General features: G+C 35.6%; 2 protein-coding genes across 4 annotated transcripts; both read right to left on the minus strand.

The window, feature by feature from the left end:
- Window positions 1-9,704: 9,704 nt before the first annotated feature.
- Window positions 9,705-11,096, minus strand: LOC133314517 (U-box domain-containing protein 1-like). Its single transcript, XM_061516002.1, has 2 exons — window positions 10,227-11,096; window positions 9,705-9,845 (listed from the first exon to the last, which is right to left on the minus strand). Exons 1-2 carry the CDS (start codon window positions 11,094-11,096, stop codon window positions 9,705-9,707), a joined length of 1,011 nt encoding a protein of 336 aa, XP_061371986.1.
- An 821-nt stretch (window positions 11,097-11,917) lies between these two features.
- LOC133314514 (peptidyl-prolyl cis-trans isomerase CYP95-like) lies at window positions 11,918-18,293 on the minus strand. Of its 3 annotated transcripts, XM_061516000.1 has the most exons (16): window positions 18,210-18,293; window positions 17,272-17,393; window positions 17,135-17,189; window positions 16,773-16,861; window positions 16,603-16,651; window positions 16,456-16,480; window positions 16,288-16,336; window positions 15,853-15,891; window positions 15,627-15,744; window positions 15,385-15,512; window positions 14,796-15,153; window positions 13,994-14,106; window positions 13,671-13,881; window positions 12,865-13,584; window positions 12,693-12,764; window positions 11,918-12,543 (listed from the first exon to the last, which is right to left on the minus strand). In XM_061516000.1, exons 3-16 carry the CDS (start codon window positions 17,140-17,142, stop codon window positions 12,225-12,227), a joined length of 2,298 nt encoding a protein of 765 aa, XP_061371984.1. In that variant the 5' UTR covers window positions 17,143-17,189; window positions 17,272-17,393; window positions 18,210-18,293; the 3' UTR covers window positions 11,918-12,224. The 3 variants fall into 3 exon arrangements, with proteins under 3 accessions (XP_061371984.1, XP_061371982.1, XP_061371983.1); XM_061515998.1 differs by lacking the exons at window positions 16,288-16,336; window positions 16,603-16,651; window positions 18,210-18,293 and having other exon boundaries at window positions 17,272-17,803; XM_061515999.1 differs by lacking the exons at window positions 16,288-16,336; window positions 16,603-16,651; window positions 18,210-18,293 and having other exon boundaries at window positions 13,671-13,878; window positions 17,272-17,800.
- Window positions 18,294-21,217: the final 2,924 nt, after the last annotated feature.

The following is a 21,217-nucleotide window of genomic DNA, read 5'->3' on the forward strand; positions in this document are numbered from 1 at the left end:
ATATCGTAACATATAATATAAATTTATACTATTAGACCTTATACATCACATTATCTTATAACATTTATTATCAGACAAGAGAAATGCTGTGAAACACTCCTTTAAGAACCGTCTTATGAAAACACAAGAAAGAAAGACTTGACTTCTTGAATCATTGATGTCGCTTGTTCGTTTTGCTTAGACTAACGGCGGAAGAGTGATTATTTTGTCGCATTTGGCAAAAAAATTTATCAGACTGCCACGTCAACAGTAAATTTTTCCAAAATGTCACGAGGCATATTTCGCTACACTATGTAACGAAATATGTTTGCAAGTAATTCGCTATACTGTTTAGCGAAATATGTCATGTCAGAATGCACAGTCAGCAAAAAAATGACACGTGTCAAGGAGGCAAAAATTTGCTACACTGTGTAGCGAATTATGCTTGAATTCTGTCTGCTTGACACGTGTCATTTTTGCTGATTGTGCAGCCTGACATGGCATATTTCGCTACACTGTGTAGCGAATTACTTGCAAACATATTTCACTACACGGTGTATCGAAATGTGTCGCGTGACATTTTGACAAAATTTACTGTTGACATGGCAGTTTGATAAAAAATTGTACCAAACGTGACAAAATAGTCATTGTTCCCCTTCCCAAACAGAGCTTTCTACATCTATATATAAATGCTGGTTTATCAAGAATACGCAAGAAAAGCATTTCGAATTTATTTAAATCGCATATCTCCCTCCCTTGTAGTGATTTATCATTCAATGAATGACTGAAAAAACGATTCACTGGTGTAATTCTAAAGTTTACTGGCTTACACCTTGCCAATAATTAGTGATTTTACACAATTCCTTTTAATTTGCTGAAAGATATTTCATATAATTAGTGATCTTTTATTTTATTTTAATTTTTTGGTGAATATAATTAGTGATTTTAATATATAATTAAATTGATTATATTAAAAAATTATTAATTATTAATTTAGTTGGCTATTTCGTTATTTATATTAATTAAAACAAAAGTCCGAATCATATATTAAAGTTGATTTCCTTTTGTCTGTTTCTGAAACAAAAACCTCTGATGGTCTTCTTTTCAACGTGATGAAAAGTCGAAAAGTAAAGCAGGTTTCATACCTTCGCACGGTGGCTTTTCATTTTGCTTTACCAAAATCGTGTTAGGCTTTTGCTCACTAGTTAATTACTACCATTTAATTTACCAAAAAAAAAAATTACTACCATTTCCATTTACCGAAAAAAAATAAAAACTAACTACCATTTCCCCATTTGTTGTATTAATAATACTTTAAGTACAGTTAATTTTTTAATTATTGTATTAAGTTTCACTATTAGAAAATATTCGAGAAATATAATTATATAAAATTATCATAGTAGCCTTCAACTAATAATTAAACTTTTAGGTTGAATTAATTTTTTATACGATTTCTAAAAAATTTGATTCTCAAAATCTCTATTCTATTAATAAATAATTAATATTATGAAATTTTTTAATATAAATAGACGGAGTATATATATTATTCACTATTCAAACCCCATAAATTCTCATATAATAAAATATGTTGGAGAAATATAATATAAAATTATTAATATAACTTTTATTTACTAATATAAAATTTTGAGTTAATGGTTCTTCGCATAAAAATCTTATCTTCGACTGAATTTTTTCCTAATCGATAGCATTATCTTTTCATTACTTAATTGTATGTCTAGTATAGAATTTCAAACATATTAAAATTTTCTAGTTACATAATAATTTTTCTCATCAAATATAAAGTATCCGTAATGCATTCTCTGTTATAAAATAAATGGAATCTTAATTTAGACAACTTTGTAATTTGTATATCGTTTTTAAACAGTCAACTCTTGTCATGCCCCACAATCAGTAAAAGGAGAATCGAAGTTGGTAGTAATGCCAATTATGCCATAGAATTTCAAATTTGTTGCGAGTGACTCGTATAGCGTAAAGCAACGAAAGATATTCTTGCCTTCTTCTGGGTCATTTTCTTTTATTTGAAAATAACCTAAACCTAATGTGTTGATGGTGTAATATATATAAATTATAATCAGTGTATCAGAACAATTTGAAAGTAGACTCTAGCTGGTATTGTGTCGGGCATCTTTATATATTTAAAACTGTTATCACCTCGTTGATATTCTGTATGCCAAATGTCAGAAGTTCCAGACACTATTTTAATGTTCCAAAAGAGTGAAATTGGTGTCATAATGAATATTTAAAACGAAATTAGGATTGCTTTTTTCAGTGTGCTAGGGTTGTAAAGGCTGTGAGATGGGCTTCAAAAAAGTTATTACGGGATGTTCTGCTTTCCTGTAGAATATTTGACATTGGACAACTTTTGAAGTGTATATATAGTCTAATGAATGCATGCTCACTGTAATATTCGTTATATCAAACAGATTGTGCATTAGGCTTCTTATATTATTATATCTTCTCATCAACGGTTGATATAAAATTCGATGATCTTGTTACTATTAAAATATTAATATAACATCACTTAACGATTTAAATTTTTTAGTTAAATTGGCTTTTGAGGAGGGATATTCTTACTATCAAAAATTTTTACTTTCAACTTACTACCTATCTAATCACCATTGATTAATATTTTCTCTCTCTTCAAATTTTTTTTAACATTCTCTCTCTTTGATCCAATGATGATTAGATAGGTAGTCAGTTAGTAGTGAAAAATTTGAGTAGTAAAAATATCTCTCCTCTTGGCTCTTTACATTATATTAGAGCTTTAATGACCAAGTGATTACGAGTTGGATACTCATCACCCTCACTTTGTGGTCAAATTAAGTAAACACAAGATAAACTATAAATGGGTCTGTGCAGCATAAGGTACACCAAAGAACTCTTGAATGAGAAGGTGTATTAAAAAGATATAAAATTATTAATAAATCTCACTCAATGGTCTTAAAATTTTGTATTGAATTGATTTTTTATATAAGTAGTGTGCGTAAATTAGTGTTACAGTCTCCTAAATTACTCGAAATATTCTATAATATATTATTGTGGAACAATTTTATGCTTCAATTTACATGCTTTTAATTTGCAAGCGGAACGGCTAACAATCTTTGTATTGGGCGCACAATGTTTCAGCTTAAATAATTTATGAAAAATGCTACGATTGTTTTCTTCCTTTTAAATTTTTCTTTTCTCATTTCATTAGTCTCAAAGGATACCCCACTAGTTAAGTTGTGTTACTGGCTGGATTCATATCTCAACAACTTATTCAATAAGAATAAGATTTATCCAAATAATATTTTAGATGACAAAGAATCAAGGAATCACACTCTAAACCTATAGGTAACCCTTCTTATAAATAAAGGATTGAAGCTATCAAGTACACACTTTTAACCCAATTATTTTTGCTATCAATACTGAGCATACACACACACAACTCATTGGCCTTGAGCCAATTGAATATCTTTGTGAGTGCAAGAAAATAAAAATGTTTCTCCATTAATAAATTGGGCCTCCTCAATATACACGGCCCATCTTGCTGGGGGATATTACCCTAGAATAAAGATCAGCCCAAAGCCCAACAACAGTCCAAGCCCAAACTGATGGTCCAGAAACTTGATTCCAAAAATGCAGCTGATATAATACATACATGTGGGCAGAATCATGATAGAATAGTCAAGTAGTTAATTTTGTTAAATCAGTTAGATAAGTTAGTTTTTATTTCCCGCTAATTACGGTATTCAGTTTTGATTAGAACAGTAGCAATGACATGTATATATATCTCTGTAAGCTTCATTTCTTTTTTTGTAAATATTCCAATCGGTTCATTACTTCGCAACTAGTCCGATTCGGGGCGGGTTCAGAATTAAGGCTTTAAACCCCTCCCAAAGGTAATACTGGGGAGATTATGAGAATTCTGCAAAAGTTTTTACTCTGAGCACAATGCTCTTTATCTGCATTTCTTGCTTTCTCAACATGGTATCAGAGCTCATCTAGCTCTGGTACTTTGCTTCATCATCTTTCTTTCAAAATTTCATTCTTGATATGTTTCTTATTCAATTGTTTTTCTTATGGCGAATCAAGCTCCATTACCTGAGTTTCTTACAAATCCATCTCATCAGCTTTTTCTGCACCCTAATGAAAGTCCCTCACAAGTATTAGTTTCTACACCATTGAATGGTAGAAATTATCATGTTTGGGCTCGTGCTATGTCTATGGCACTCTTGACGAAAAATAAGATTGGTTTTATCAATGGAACTGTTGTTGCACCAGATCCAGATACACTAGAATATCAAGCTTGGGAACGCTGCAATACTATTGTCATTGGATGGATACAAAGGTCAATTTCAGAAACGATAGCTCAATCAATTTTGTGGACTGAAAGAGCTTCAGATGTTTGGCATGATTTACGTGATAGATTTTCACAATTAGATGTTTTTCACATATCTGATCTTCAAGAAGATTTGTATAAGCTGAATCAAGGAGACAAGAACGTGACTGAGTATTTCACCCATCTAAAGACCATGTGGGATGAATCGGAAAGTCTAAAGCCACTTCCTTCTCCTTATGTTCCATGTGTCTGTGGAGCCATACTTCAAATTAGAAATTCTCGAGATCAGGATCAAACCACACGGTTTTTGAGAGGACTAAATGAGCAATTTGCTCAAGTCCGATCTCAAATTATGCTTATGGAGCCATTACCAAATGTGGTGAAGACTTTTTCACTTGTTTCACAACAAGAACGCCAATTTAAATATGAGGATCATCAGGTTAAATCTCCTAATTCTCAAGTTTTTGCAGCAGTGGGAGATCAAAGCAATTATAGGCGTGGAAATCCTAATGCTGGACGCAGTTTCAGAGGACAAGGACGTGGATCTTATGGAAGGAATTCACCAAACAAAATATGTACACACTGCCACAAGACGAATCATACTGTTGAAACTTGCTGCATCCTGATAACTCATATTTTGTTACACTTATTTATTACTCTTGGTTGGTATTTTTATGATTTATTTGAATTGAATAAAGGTCTTTTGGGTCAATTCACAATTCTAGATTTTAGTTGGGTTTAATTGATTTTCGTCATAATTTTCCAGATTTACACTACTTCCGTATTTTGACCATATTTCACTCTACAGATGTCCGATTGACTCCGTTCTTGTTGCTTTTTGCAGCTAACAAATAGGGCTACAATCGCTATTTCAGCTACTAAAGCCCAATTCGGACGAGAAGATGGTCGAAACTTGATCTCAAGATGACGTGTTTTGCTGGAATTTTATTTTGACGTTTGAACTTGTAATTTTCATTAGGACCCAATGTGTTCAGGGCCCAAGGCCATGTTTTATTATTTTATTTTATTCAGCTTTTATTTTATGTTTGGGCTGAAGCGTTGAAACCCTAGCCGTCCTGTGTGACGGCTATTTAAGGGAGACTCTAGGAAACCCTTCAGCAGTCAGTTTTTACAACAGATAAGTTCTCTCTGAGTTTTTATTCAATTGCGTTCTTCTTCTTCTTCTTCTTATTTTTTGAATTATGTTTACCTTAGCCATGCGAGGCTAAGAACCTTTTAATCAACCTAAGGGTAATGGATTCCATGGATTAGTCTTGAGGATCTGCGTTTTTCAAATCAGTTTTGTTTCCCCTCCCAACTCAGATTGATATCGTGCGATCGTGGATATTCAATCTGAGGTTCGCGATTGCGATTATGAAAAGGAATTAATCATCAGATTTGATGATTAGGTTAATTGACCCTATGACCTTAAATCAAGCGGGCTGATACTCTGCGATTGTATGAGTAGAAGCATGTCTTTGATCAAATGCTAAGCGATCGCTTAGAGAGGGTTGTCAATTGAAAATAAGGATTCTGATTCGATTGACAAATCAATCACGATTCTGATATCCTCTTATCTGAGGAAAGACGTCCATGGAACCCAAACCTTAGGTTGGTTATTTTTAATTACGAATTTTACATACAATTTTACATTCTGCCTTTTTAAATTATCAAACTGAAATCAAAACAAACCCCCCCTTTATTTTCTGTCATCATAAGCGATTTTTATCCAAACAATTTCCTTGAGAGACTTAGGGTTTGCACTTTACTACAAAAATTTTCTGAACCCTAAAGAATTAATTTTTAATTTGTGCGAGTTCGACAGCTCGTGTCACATCCTTCACGGATTCCCACCAAGATACAGACGAAATCCAACTCCTTATGTTCATAATGGTTCCTCAGTTAATGCAGTTCAAGGAGCCATTCAGAGAAATTTCCTTCTATGGATGTGATTCATGGTCAATACCAACAGATCCTCAACATGCTGCAGAAAAGCTCAATTACTGATACAACTAATGGTGGACCATCAACACATGTAGTCAATGCTGTTCATACTTGCAATTCAAAATTCAATAATTCCCTAGGTAATGATAAGTCCAAATGGATACTTGATACTGGTGCAACAGACCACATCACCTTCGATTTATCTCAACTATCTTCCATTCGCAAAATTAAGTCAATTTCTATAACCTTGCCCAATGGTTTAAATATCATAACCTGTATTTCTGGAAATGCATATATTTCTCCATTTCTTGTCCTAACAGATGTCCTTTTTGTTCCAGAATTCAATATTAACCTGATTTCTGTTTCAAAACTAACAAACAATAGTACATATTCCCTTATTTTTAACTCTTCCTCTTGTGTTATACAGAAGAAGAATTCAAATTACCAGACAATGATTGGTTTTGCTGAATGTCAAGATGGACTATATGTGGTCATGTCATCAAAAGAGCTGCCCAATATGTGTGAAAGAAATAAAGGGCCTTGTTATTCTTCTTGCACTTTTGTAAAAGTGTTACAGAACACATCCACAAATAAAAGTGCTGATTTCAACAGTAGCTGTAATAGGGATGTTTTTTATGTATCAATACTTTGGCACCGTCGGTTAGGTCATGTATCAAAATCAGTTTTACAACAAATGGCTATACAATTCCCTTTTATTCCTAACACTCATATTGATCCATGTGATATATGCCATTTAGCTAAACAAAAACAGTTGCCATTTTCTACAAGTGACCACACAACAAATGCAGTTTTTGAACTCCTCCATGCAGATTTATGGGGTCTATACTCAGTTAGCTCCATATATGGTCATAGATATTTCCTTACGATAGTTGATTATTACTCAAAGTTTACATGGGTATTTCTTATGAAAACGAAAGGAGAAACACGAAAGCATCTCCAAAATTTTGTTGCATACATCAAGAATCAATGGAACATATCTCTCAAATGCTTGCGTTCTGATAATGGAGTCGAGTTTATCATGACTGAATTTTTCTTGAAGGAAGGAATCACACACCAACGAAGCTGTGTTGAGACACCGCAGCAGAATGGCATCGTGGAGAGAAAGCATCAACACATACTAAATGTTGCTAGGTCTTTATACTTTCAAGCCAACCTTCCAAAACAACTTTGGTGCTTTGCCATAACTCATGCCATCCACATCATCAACCGTACATGCAGCCCAAAGCTAAAAGACAAATCCCCTTATGAAATCCTACACAATAGCCCACCTTCATTGAACTTCTCCGAGTATTTGGATGTTTGGCCTATGTCTCCACCTTGACTGCACACAGATCAAAATTCTCTCCACGTGCACGTAAGGTAGTATGCTTAGGTTATCGCATGGGTACCAAAGGATACTTACTCTATGATATTTCATCTAAAGACATTTTCATTTCAAGAAATGTCTTTTTCTATGAACACCACTTCCCTTTCCATGTAAACATAGACAGATCATCCCAAACCAGCTTACCTCTACCCAACATCATTCATGATCACACCACTGTACCAAACACTAATACAAATCAACCTAACCCATATCCAAATAATCAAAGCCCAAAAATTGTCCAAGTCGATGACACTCCAAACACTTCATCCAATTTATCTCTGCCACGTTTGCAAAACTCTCAAACTGATGGTGACAACAATTTAACAGATGTTGATCGGCATGCTTCTGATTCCTCCACACTACCACGTCGTTCTTCACGCATAAGGGTACCTCCACATTATCTTGAAGACTACCACTATAGTTTGTTTGTCGTTCACTCTACCCAATCAAGTCTAGGTAACATTTCTTCTTCTTTTATAACTCACCTATTATCAAATGTTATTTCTTGTAACTCTTGCAGAGAAGCTTATAAACATTTTTGCTTAAATGTTTCCACACACACTGAGCCCTCCTCATTTTCCTAAGCCATTAAACACGAAGAGTGGCGCAATGCCATGAATTCTGAACTCTCTGCTTTGACCTTCAATAATACATGGTCCATCGTTGATCTTCCTGATGGTAAAATACCCATTGGTTGTAAATGGGTATACAAGATCAAATATCGTTCTACTGGAGAGATTGAAAGGTATAAGGCTCGTTTTGTAGCGAAAGGGTTTACCCAACTTGAAGGTGTTGACTACTTCGATACCTTTTCACCAGTAGCCAAAATGACTTCCATCCGTGTTCTTCTTGCCATAGCTGCAAGCAAAGGCTGGCTTCTTGAACAGTTGGACGTTGATAATGCGTTTCTCCATGGTGACTTGAATGAGGAAGTTTACATGACCCTTCCTCAAAGTCTCTCTATTTCCAAGCCCAACCAAGCATGTCGTTTAAATAAGTTTCTATATGGTCTTAAACAAGCCAGTCACCAATGGTATAGTAAACTCTCCTCGGCTTTGGTTTCTCTTGGTTACATTCAAGCCCAAGAGGATCATTCCATGTTCACGCTTCAATCTGGCGACTCATTTATAGTCCTCTTAGTCTATGTGGATGACATTGTACTGTCAGGGAATTCTGCCTCCGATATTCGTCGTGTAAAGGAGTATCTCCACTCTCAGTTTCGCATTAAGGATTTGGGTTCACTCAGATATTTTTTGGGTCTTGAAGTATCTCGCACTACCCGTGGCATTTTGCTTAACCAACGCAAATATGCCCTTGAAATATTATCTGACACAGGCTTTCTTGCTGCTAAGCCTTGTACCACGCCTATGGATAGCAATGTTCAACTTAGTAGAACCATCGGCTTACCTTTATCTGATGGTTCTTCATACCGTCGTCTTGTTGGCAAACTTCTCTATCTCACCACTACTCGTCCGGATTTATGTTTTGTCGTTCAGCAACTGAGTCAATTCGTTGCTTCTCCTCTTGATACACATCATCATGCTGCTAATCGTGTTCTACGCTACATCAAGAGTGCACTAGCAACTGGCATTTTCTTTTCTGCTCGCGAAAATCTTCAAATTCATGCATTTGCCGATTCTGACTGGGCATCATGCCCTGATACTCGCCGTTCAGTTTCAGGCACGTGTATATTTATTGGATCATCTCTTGTAACTTGGCGGTCTAAGAAACAGTCAATTGTATCTCGTTCCTCTTCTGAAGCAGAGTACCGAGCATTAGCCTCCCTCTCATGTGAGCTCCAATGGCTGAAGCATTTATTTCAGGATCTTCATCTTCCTTGGGATAAAGCTGCTTCGGTTTTTTGTGACAACCATTCAGCCATCTATCTGGCTCATAACCCAGCCTTCCACGAACACTCCAAACATATTGAAATAGACTATCATGTTACTCGAGAAACGAATCCAATCTGGTCTTCTCTGTTTGCTTCCGGTGTCTTCTTTTGCATAGTTGGCCGATGTTTTTACTAAACTGTTGGCTATCAGATCATTTCAATCAGCCACTTCCAAGTTGGGCCTCCTCAATATACACAGCCCATCTTGCGGGGGGTATTACACCAGAATAAAGATCAGCCCAAAGCCCAACAACAGTCCAAGCCCAAATTGATGGTCCAGAAACTTGATTCCAAAAATGCAGCTGATATAATACATACACGTGGGCAGAATCATGATAGAATAGTCAAGTAGTTAATTTTGTTAAATCAATTAGATAAGTTAGTTTTTATTTCCCGCTAATTACGGTATTCAGTTTTGATTAGAACAGTAGCAATGACATGTATATATATCTCTGTAAGCTTCATTGCTTGCTTAATGAGAATTCTGCAGATTTTTTTACTCAGAGCACAATGCTCTTTATCTGCGTTTCTTGCTTTCTCAATATATGTAACTATGTCAGTTTACAAAGACATTTATTCTCCATAGAATGGGTGAAAATAACAGGACATGATTCAACTTCTTGTTAACTTGATTAAAGTTAAACATATAGGGAGCTACCTTCCATATTAGCGTCTAAGCTCACCTTTGCCATCTTCCTCATTAGTAATTCAGCCTTGTCTCTAACTCTTGCGGAACCCCTCACAGAAATATCAGCTAACACAGTTGAGAATTCTGGTAACATCAAAGCCTCAGTGACACAGTCTTCACTGTCATCAAAAAGGCGAAGAAGGATATCAGCAGCACCCTCCTTGCTCAACAAGGACCTCCCTTTCAACACACTTAACATTGAACTAATTATCTTATCAGTTTTCTTCAAACCATTTAACCCTTCATTGAACCTCGCAAGGAGACCAAGAACAGTAAGAGACGTTCCAGCCAAGTCCTCATTATCAGTGTTTTGTACAACTCCAAGTAGCACTGGAACTGCACCAGCTCGCACAGCCAAAGTGCAATTCCCATGGAACTGAACAAGCTCAGCCAAAGAACTCAAAAGGTGGTGGGAATCAGAGTCACGAGAGCTTTCAATAGCATGAACAAGAAACTGAACAGTACCTGCAACCCCAAATTTGGCTTTATTTTTATCAAGCATGGCCAAACTGCAAATCAATGAGGAGGCCAATTTGCAGGAATCAAGAGAACTTGATGGGCTAATGAGGGAATTAAGGTAATGAATGGTTTCCATATCTGCAAGAGACTGCTTTAGATCAGGATTAAGGGAAAGGTTAAAGAGGATCAACAAGGAAATCGTTTGGATAATGGGGGAGGAAGCATTTGTCAGTGTAGCTAATGTTGGGATTGCTCCATCTGTTTGAGCGAGCAAGGTTCTGTTTTGGGGACTGACCTTGGTGATGGAAGCCAGCGTTTGAAGGGCTTTCAACTGAGCTTCATGGGAGTCAGATTGAGCCAAGGAGAGACATTCACTAACGGTGTCAAAAAGACGAGATGATGACATGTTTTCTAGGCTTTTGATCCAAGTGTCCTTATGAATTTCAACCACAAGAGTTGTTGCCTTTTGAAGTATTTAAAATACTTGCTTAAACGTAAACTGTACATCTTTTATTATATAAATGAGGCAAACTGCAAACAGGTTACAAAAACGCAAATATGTGGAGATGATTTCAATGTTTTGTTAGCATTGGAAAATGCTCCACTTCTTTCTTAAGATCTTTGTCTGACTCTTAGGTGTCCTCGCACATTTAATCCATCTCTTCGTCCTTTCCACTTGGCAGGGAACGGGATTAGTGAATTAAAAGTTATATGCAGTGAACATTACACCCATGCAAATCCTAACTTATGCCGTTCCTTCTATTTAAATAACTGTAGGTATGATTAAGCACAAATTGGAGAACTCCACCACGACAGTTGCCAATTTAGTATCTTTTGGATAGGCTTTAAAAATACACTTTTAAATAAATAAATAAAACACAAAAATATTGACTGAAAAAAATACTTTAAAGACTTTTTTCCTGATTTGTTTTTCTTTCAAGAACAAAATTTTTGGCTTCCAAAAAAAAATTTCTTTTACACATAAGCACGAAATAAAACAAATAAAAAAATACTTTTTAAAAAAAAAAAATCCAATTGGACCGTTATATTAGTTGACAACAATGTCACTACGATATTAAAATGCAAACCATAGGACCAATAAGCTCTACAATCCTCTTGGCAATTATCTTGGTCATTGAGCACCAACGTGTTCCTATACTCCCCTACAACGGATGCCGTATACTGCTCATTTTTTTGGTATATTTTTTAAAGTGAGAAGAGGGTAGGTGGTGTCGGAAACAAATTGGTAATGCTTACCAAAATTTTATGAATTCAACATAACTAGGGCACCAACATCTGAGTCTCCAACTAACAAATGCCGAAAGAACCCCACATCTAAGGCTGCGTCCTAATATCACAAGTACCGTCTAACTTATTACAGTACTAGAATCTTTCAACATGCCATTCGCGGTCTATATAGGGAGGGGGAGGGGGAAGTGACATTCACGAATTCCAGCAAGCAAGCAAAACATGTGGAAGTTCAAAAATTAAAGCCTCCAGCTCATTAAAGGTGACAGTAACCCAAAACCCTATTTCACCTTTGGCCCGAGTAGGGAGAAACATCTCCATATGAGACCAGGCCTTTATTTCCATCTGGGCTTCTGGACGATGACCCTGACCGGTTGTCTCTGCTTGCTTTCCGTGGAGACACTGATTCCATGGACGACCTGGATTTTGAAGGACTCCTGCTCCGAGAAGATGACACCCGCCTATCCACACGAGGAGAGGGGCGAGATCGATAAGGCTCAACAGGGGAACGACTGCGAACTGGGCTACGGCTAGGGCTATATCGTCGAGCTCGATATCGTGGGCTGCGTGAAACAGATGGCGTCCTGCTCCTCCTGCTCCGGTACCTACGTAAAGATTTTCAACAAATCATTTAGGCCACTCAACACAGCGGCATAGGGAACTTAACAATAGGCAGTCTCAATAATAAATCGATTCATGATAAGAAATAAGTTATACGTCAGATACAAGATACATAGGGAGTGAGAATAAAAACCTTGGGGGAGTTCTTCCACGTGGTTGTGGGCTTCTGTAACGCCTAGGGGAATACCTTCTGTAAGTAGAATATCTGAGGACAGAAAGTGTGAAATGATTATTCTCACATTCAACTCTCAAAACTAAATACCACCTTAGCATGATGACTAATTAAAAACGACATACGACTTTACCTGTCACGGTCATTTCTTCCATTGTAGCGGTATGACCTCACAGGAGACCGAGAGGGGGTTCTATACCTTCTAGCATAAGAGTATCGTTCACTGAAACCTCTTCCCCTTCTGATACGTTTCGGCGAAGCATCAGGTGAAACACTCTTCGACACACTTCTCCCACGAGGTGTCCTTACCCTACGAACAGGGCTAGCACTCCTAGAATAACTGCGGCGATTGCTTCTACTTGGTGCACGGACAGGACTTCGGCTAATGCTCCGCTTTGAAAGGACCCTGCCAGAGCTTCTGCTTAAGCTTCTTGCAGGTGATCTAACTGGACTGCGGCTTACACTCTTTCTCAACACTCTTACAGGGCTTCTGCTGATTGTCTTTCGTGATGATGCTCTGGGAGAACTCCTGCTTCGCCTGCTTCGAGAAAGGGATCCTACGGGGCTGTCACTGACATTTCTAAGAGGACGAGCTCTCACAGGGCTTCCACTAACACTTCTCCCCCTCCTGCCCCCCATTGGGCTTCTACTGATGGTTCTGCTTGGACTCCTGCTGATGCTTCTAACGGGACTTTTGCTCAAACTCCTCCTTGACAGAGGAGAAGGGCTTCTAACACTTGGACCTCTGCTCAATCTCTTTTTTGGAGTAATACTTGGGCTCTTGGTCTCACTCCTACCAGGGCTAATACTCATACTCTTACTCATGGCTCGCTTAGGACTTATGCTTCGACTCCTGCTCATCAACTTTTAATAAATACCAGATGCGGAAGAAATAATAGGATAAGAAACAACGAAGGTGAGACAAAAGAGGACAGTTACCTAGATTTTCCCGAATGATCATCCATCACATCAGGCTGCCTCTCTTCACTTCTGTCAGATCTATAGTCAGCTCCAACGCCATTGCTATGCCGCTCTCCATTTTCCTTTGGGAACTTTTCCTCATTCTCTAGCAAACCCAATTCCTGCTCATTTTTATGATGTAAGGGAGGTACATCTTTCTCCACAGCTAAGGGAGAATTTATATCAGCTGCTACAAAATATGGTAGAAAAAATTGTGAAAAAAACAAGACATTATTCACACTGCCCAAAGAATTGAATAGCAAGACATTTATTTGGAACACTTAAATGACTTCAAAAGATACCTTTTTTCTCAGAATGATCTTTACGCTTCAGCCCTTTCCCTTGAGCATCAAGACTTTCACCATCAGAGCTACTGTCACTGTTACTCTCACTGTCTGAATCACTACCCAAATCCCTAATAACAGATGACAGACTCAGTGGTGACCATAAAAAAGCTCAAATTATAAGTGTGACTTGCTACATGTGTGGACATGTCCATGTTCACACAACAATGGTATAAGTGAGGAGAGTGCAAAGAAAACATCATTTACATGGAAAAGTAAAAAGATCCTACTCCTGACTCTTCAAATAAAGCATACAAAGTGACATGTCAAGAGCAATGAGTACAACTAAATACATATAGTAACTGCACTATTCATATAAATACACAAACCTCACAAACCTACCTCTTTCGTAACGTGTTTGCATACAAAAATAGTACAATAAACCCTACACAGGGCTGATTGACCAAAGTGATATACTTTTAAAAAAATTATTAAGTAATATAGTTTGAAAACTATTTACCAAGGCTATATAATTTGACCACTTTTGATTACTTTTGACCATTCAAAGCCCCACAAACATAACACATGCCCACTATGATCAAAAGTGGTCAAACTATACACTTTGGTAAATAGTTTTCAAACTATATTATTTTAATAATTTTATTAAGTATATCACTTCAATCAATCAGCCCCCCAACGCAACCATCTTGATCTAACGGCTATTTCAAGTTCATAAAAACAAACTAACAAGCAACAAGGATAGATGACTGAAATCTGAAACTCATAAATCATAGCCAAAGGTGTAATCAATATTGATTACCGTCTTGATTTACGCTTTGATCTCTTATCCCGTCTCCTTCGTCTCTTTTCACGGCGTTTATCTCTTCTTTTTCCACGTCTACGTTTATCTTTCCTAGATCTCTTTCTCTTTCTTCGCCTATCATCACTGGAGGAACTTATATAAGATGATGAGGACATATCTGACTCAGAATCACTATCAGTTTCCGAAGATTCCATCTCTGAATCTGAAGAACTGTCTGATTCAGATGAGTAGTATCTTCTCCTTTTCCTTCTGTCTTTTGAAGATTTTTTGTGCTTTCCCTTCCTCCGTGCTTCATGACTATTGGCTTCAGAAGATCCATCCCTTCCTATTTTTGATTTATTTACCTTCTTCCCATCTATAAATATAAAGATTCAAATCAAGAGATCAAATATATTTGAAAATTAAATACTGGGCCAGAACAGAGCACATTCAATTGAAGAAGAAAAACAAACACAAAATACATTATGTTCCAGCATTTAAAAAGTTGTAGACAGAAATTTCTGTAAGATTATTTGGGATTTAATAATCATCTTTCGTATTAGGAGTAGAACAAAATATTATTCAAAATGAGTTAAGTGATTCTCACCTTCACTATATTCACCACAATTAATAATTTTAACAGTTACTGTTGGATGTCCTTCTTCATCACCAACATCTTCAATTTTCTTCAATACAGCATGTCCTTGCACAAGATCCCCAAAGACTACATGCTTCCTGCAAAATGATAGCACAAATGAATAATCAGGCAATTTGTATCCCCCACCCCACACAAAAGAAACAGAACATGAGTAAAAAGTTAAATGCCACCAATTAAACAGATACACAAACCTATCAAGATGATGATCAGCTTTCAAAGTGATAATAAAATGAGAACCAAGAGTGTCACGGTCAGCAATTGCCATCGATAGAAGCCCTATCGAATCATGCCTTAGCCTAGGTGACTCATCTAAAATCAATCACAAATACAAACTACATAAATATTTGAGATATAACCATAGCACAAAGAATTCATTCAGTAGAATATGAGCTTATGAGCATGACTTAGCATTCTTACCTGGGAACTTCGAACCATATATGCTTTCTCCACCAGTACCTACAAAACATGGGAAAATGTGACGCAGGGATTACAGGAGAACCAAGAGGGGGGAAATAATACATCAAGGAAAATTATGAAAAATGCACTTGAGCCTACACTAAACAGCTAGCAATCATAGTAATATTTAAGAATTCAGAAACGCCACCAGAGGTACAGTATTTTATCAGCTACAATACTTTCCAGTCTTAAAAAAAAAAATACAGGCACCCACTAATCAAGGTTTATTAAAAATTAACATATTCACAGATATTAATATCAATATTAGCAATATCAAAACTAATTCAAATTACAAATCAAATAGCTTTAATACCTCCACTCAATAACAGGTCAATCTGTGTTCATGTAAAGGAACTTTGTTAATCATGTTCCTAATTGACTTAGAAAAGAAATTACCATTGTCACAGGAAACATGCAAATGGAACAAGGCTTGCAACTCGGACAACTGAATGATCAAATAATAAAAACATAAAGAAAGTGACTACATATATTGTATCAAATTGCAACCTTCAAAAAGTGTATAGGTAACTCATAATGGGAGGCAATGCATCAATTAATACGTACCATTTCGATTGATAAAATCACCACCCTGTAAAAGCAAAACCAACCATTAATACGTATGCATAACAACACTGAATAATGCATACAAAACGGGCTTGGGCATCCTGAAGCTTATTATAATTACGAGATGAATTACTTAGTAAGTACAACCTTAAAACTATATCACAAGAAAAGCAGTCGTGACCATCAGCCCTGTATCCTACAGCATAAACAATGGTAACAGGGACCACTACTAAGCCATGTTCAACCATAATGAGAAGACATATATATAGAACACTGCCTTGGAACAATCTAGATATAAGAATAAATACACAACATACCTGCACATATGAGCCTTTTATAATTCGATGGAAGAAAGAACCCTTGTAGTGTAGTGATTTTCCAGTATTTGGACTGACACCTCTTTCTCCTGAAAGAGGGATGAACATGTCACACAAAAAGGGAGGAACCGGTGGCTTGTTGATTAGATTGACAATCTTTAATCAAATTATCCAATTTCAACCAAAGGCAAGAACAATATTTTTAAGCAGGCAAAGTACATAAACAGGTCCAGGAACATGTTCTGTTGCTGGATAAGTAACTGTGACTGTAGAAAATGAAAGTTTTGAAAGGGAGAAGGAAAGATGCACTAAACAAAAGTCAAAATTGGAAAAATTTCTCATTCAAATCAAATTAATAATACCTGTACATAATGCACGAAAGTTTTCAGCAGTCTTGGGAGCATAATCATAGAAGAGCTGTGAGGGCAAGATGATCACTCGTTAGGTAAAATAATGCAAAAATTGCAGCATAAATACTAAATATAAAGGGGGAAAGTACCTCAAAAACCATCCTTTCAACAGGATCCCCATCGATCGACACATCCATAAAAACCAGGGGATTCTTGTTCTTTCTCATTGTCTTTGTCTTATTAATCAAAATTTAAAATAGCAACAATTGACCTGAGGTAACAAATCATTACTAAACAAACACCAATTATTCTTGGATCTGAAGTAACAATGCATCAATAAGGGGACAAAGATTAATTCTAGTTACATATCCAAAGTACCGAACAGCAGTTTCAAGCTAGACAAAATAATTTTTCCAACATCTACATGAATTCATGTCAAATTTAAAAGACAGACAAATATGGGCCCTATGGAACAATAGTAACAGGTAATTATAGGTATCCACACCCAAAGCTAGTGCAGTAACAAGTTAAGCATTGCACTGTGGCTCTATCAGTATGCTAGTATAAACCTTAATTTTCTTCCAACGTCGGGACACAAACAGTGTTCAAGTCAACCCACCAGAGTGAAATAGGGATTTGAAAAACAATATATATATATATATATATATATATATATATATATGATTAAAAAAGAACCGTTTCGGTTCGTCTCAATCTCAGACATCAAATCCTAACCAAGCCCATCGCCACAATCAACAACCGTTGATGATGAAATCCAGAAGAGAAACGGCAAAAGTTTCCAGTAAAACGTAGGAAGTTAAGAAATCCAGATCGGAAAGAAAATATTATACACAGTATCAAAGAAATTAGCAAATAGTAAGGTAGCAAGCGTTTAACATAAACCAACGAATGCAGTTAGAAGCATCAAATTAAGCAGCAAAGCTAAAACCCTAGCTAGATTCCCGGAAAAACCTCAGAGGAACAGAGTTATAGATAGATCAGTGCTAGGTTCGATTTAAATAATAAACAGAGGCGTTGTGCACGATGTACAAGGATTTACCAGAAGAGGTGAAGAACCAGCTCTTACCGTATAAACGTTTCCTTGGAGATGATGAGAGATGAAAACCTAGGCTTACATGAACGCAGGTTTATAAAGGAGCCGAGTCTAGCTGATTCCAGTGGAGTATGAAATTACCAGACTATCCATGCTATCGGTAACACGTTGGTGGGTCAGTGATGATGATTTGTGGGAAAATGGCTAATAGACAAATGTGACCCTTCTCGGCCTCCCATAGTCAAAGCGGCGTCGTCTCGTTATATAAATTTTATTTCTACCAGTTTATATATATATATATAGATATAGATATAAATAAAAATAAATTGTAAATATAATGTTGCTCGTATAATATAATGTTTATAAAATATTATAAACAAAAATAGATTATAAATATAACATTGCTTGTATAATATTATATATTCTACCAATTAGAAATGTATTGTCATGCTTCAAATTTTGAACTACAAATAGATAGTTGATTTTACGAAATAAAATCACACGTAAAAAAAAAAAACATTTTAAGTTGAATATTATTTTTTAGCACATATGTTATTAGGTTTAATTTTTCTTATATTATAGTAGATAAATTTATCTTTTACATGTATATAAAAATATGTAAGACTCGTTTTTTTCTCTCTTTTCTCCTCAATTGGCTTACATGGGTCCACTTTTATGTGTAATATATTTCCTATAACATGATAAACATTAAATTCATAATTATTATATTATTTTTATTTTCAAACTGAATTTTTATCATCATAACTCACCCAAAATTTTCCAACTTAATTCTCTTAGTGAACCTTGTGTTTCTTATTTTTTAAAAAGTTATATTTCTTGTAACAATATTTCCTTAAATTATAATCATTATTATTTTTATTTATTTACTATTATATAATCACCGTTGATTTTTTGATTTTTTTTGTAAAATAGTTGTTAATTATTATATATTTATAGTTATGCGCAAGGAAATATCGATTAAATATTTTGCTAAATTTTTTTTCTTGTCTATCTTTTGATATTTTACAAAAGTAACTAAATCATGGTAGTTCAGTTGGCGCATGTGAGTTAAAGTAATGGGGTGAAAGTATATGTTCGATCCTTCAAATATTATTTTTGGGAGGAGTTTCAAGCCTTAATTCTAGATTCGCCCCTAACAAAATTGTCTTCCGTAAAAAATATATGTGATTTATAAAATAAAAATAAAAAGTTCCATTCGTGTCATTCTTAATATGATCTATCGTAAACAGATTAAATACATCAAAATTGATTATCACTTACTCATAAACAATAACAAGGTGCTTTTGCATTGATCAAAATAGTCTCTAAGCATCAATTTGTTGATTTATTCACTAAGAAATAATCAGTTCCACTCTTTATTGCCCAAGTTAGGCATTGGGAATCCTCATGCTACAAAAAGAGATAATTTTGGGTTCCCTAAATAATATCTCCCAAAGTCTTTTTATTCTGAACAATATTATTTGTTTTTATTTCTTTATTCATTTTTTTGTAATTTGTCGTTATTTTATTTTATTTTTGGGTAGATACTTTGATACCAAATATTAACCGATGATTTTCGTTAATTTAATGATTATAATTTATTGGGTTATACTTATTATTTAATTATCAATTCATAATAAATTATAATCTTCAGATCGATAGAAATTAACGATTAATATTTGATGTTAAATTTTTTAGTTTGATAGCGATAACAAATGATTTTATTCCTTATTTATTTCTTAATAATGCTTAAGGAGAAGGAAATATTAACAGGAACTCATTTGGATGTGAGTTTAAAAATTACTTTTTAGGCTATCAACAAAAAAACTTTTTATACATTAATTTTTTATAATGAATATTTTAAGTTAAAAATATTGTGTATTTGGATGTAAATGTTTGACCCGAGTTAATTTTACCTTAAAAAAACTACTTAAATTTAAAACTAAACTTAAGAGCATAAAAATAGGTTTTTGACCCTTTTGCCCCTCATTAATTAATTAATAACCAATTTGCCCCTGATCCAGAACTATCCACCAACCTGCCCCCTTTTAGTCGACTACCTTGCTTTTTTAGTCGAGCAAATGGTCAAAATTCATAATGTGGACTACATGAAATATAGTCGACTAAAAAAGCACCTTGATCGACTACATTTTTGGGATATTTAGTCAACTAAGGCACGATATTTAGTCGACTAAATATCGACGGATTTGTTTTTAAAAAACCCCTCATTCGGTAGAGGGGTGTAGTGAAACCTAATCGACTAAGGAGAGCCCCAAACCCCAAATCCGCAGGAGCAGCTGAAGAACGCCCCAAACCCCTCCCCCAGGCGTGTGGATTGCACCAAAATCACGGTCCAAATCGTGAAATCTCAAGGATAGGTAAGGTTTCTTAACTTGCATTGTGTTTTAGGTTTTGAAATTTTTTTTATTTGTTTGCTATCCGAATTTTTGAACCCTAATCAAATTTTTTGTTTTAGGTTTTGTAACCCTAATCTACTAAGGTTTATTTTTTTGCATTGTGTGAATTTTTTGTTTGAAAAGTTTGTATGTGGGAAAAGTTTGCTTTTGGTTTACAGCCCTTATGTTGCAAGTTTTCATTACCATCATGACATGTTTCATATAGTTAAATGCTGACATGTTTCATTGTAGGTACCCTAAACAAATGACGGGCTGCAGAAGACCAAGCGATGAGGGTAATGAGTCACTTGAGAGACGCACCAAGCATAGGCAAGACCGGCCTTCTTCGTCAAGGCCACAAGACGAAGAGCCTAACATTGTTGACCTCCCGTATGGGTACCTGTTTGAGGACGACCCTGCCGTCCACCCAAGTATTTCCATTCTTCGGCAACAATGCCCTCACATACCAGGGACATCCATCATTATGGTGTCGACACTTCATCACAAATCTATGGTCATCACTTTTTGCCACAACGGCAGTACGGTGAGCCTTCATACAATATAATTTGACTGCATGTTGCATTTCAGATTTGCTACGAAACTCCTGATACAAATATAAAGGATCCCCTAATTGTCAGCCACCGT

This window comes from Gastrolobium bilobum, unplaced genomic scaffold, assembly GCF_033153095.1.
Source record: "Gastrolobium bilobum isolate Gb01-03AN ecotype WA unplaced genomic scaffold, APGP_CSIRO_Gbil_v1 utg91642, whole genome shotgun sequence".
In the NCBI taxonomy this organism is placed as follows: domain Eukaryota; kingdom Viridiplantae; phylum Streptophyta; class Magnoliopsida; order Fabales; family Fabaceae; genus Gastrolobium; species Gastrolobium bilobum.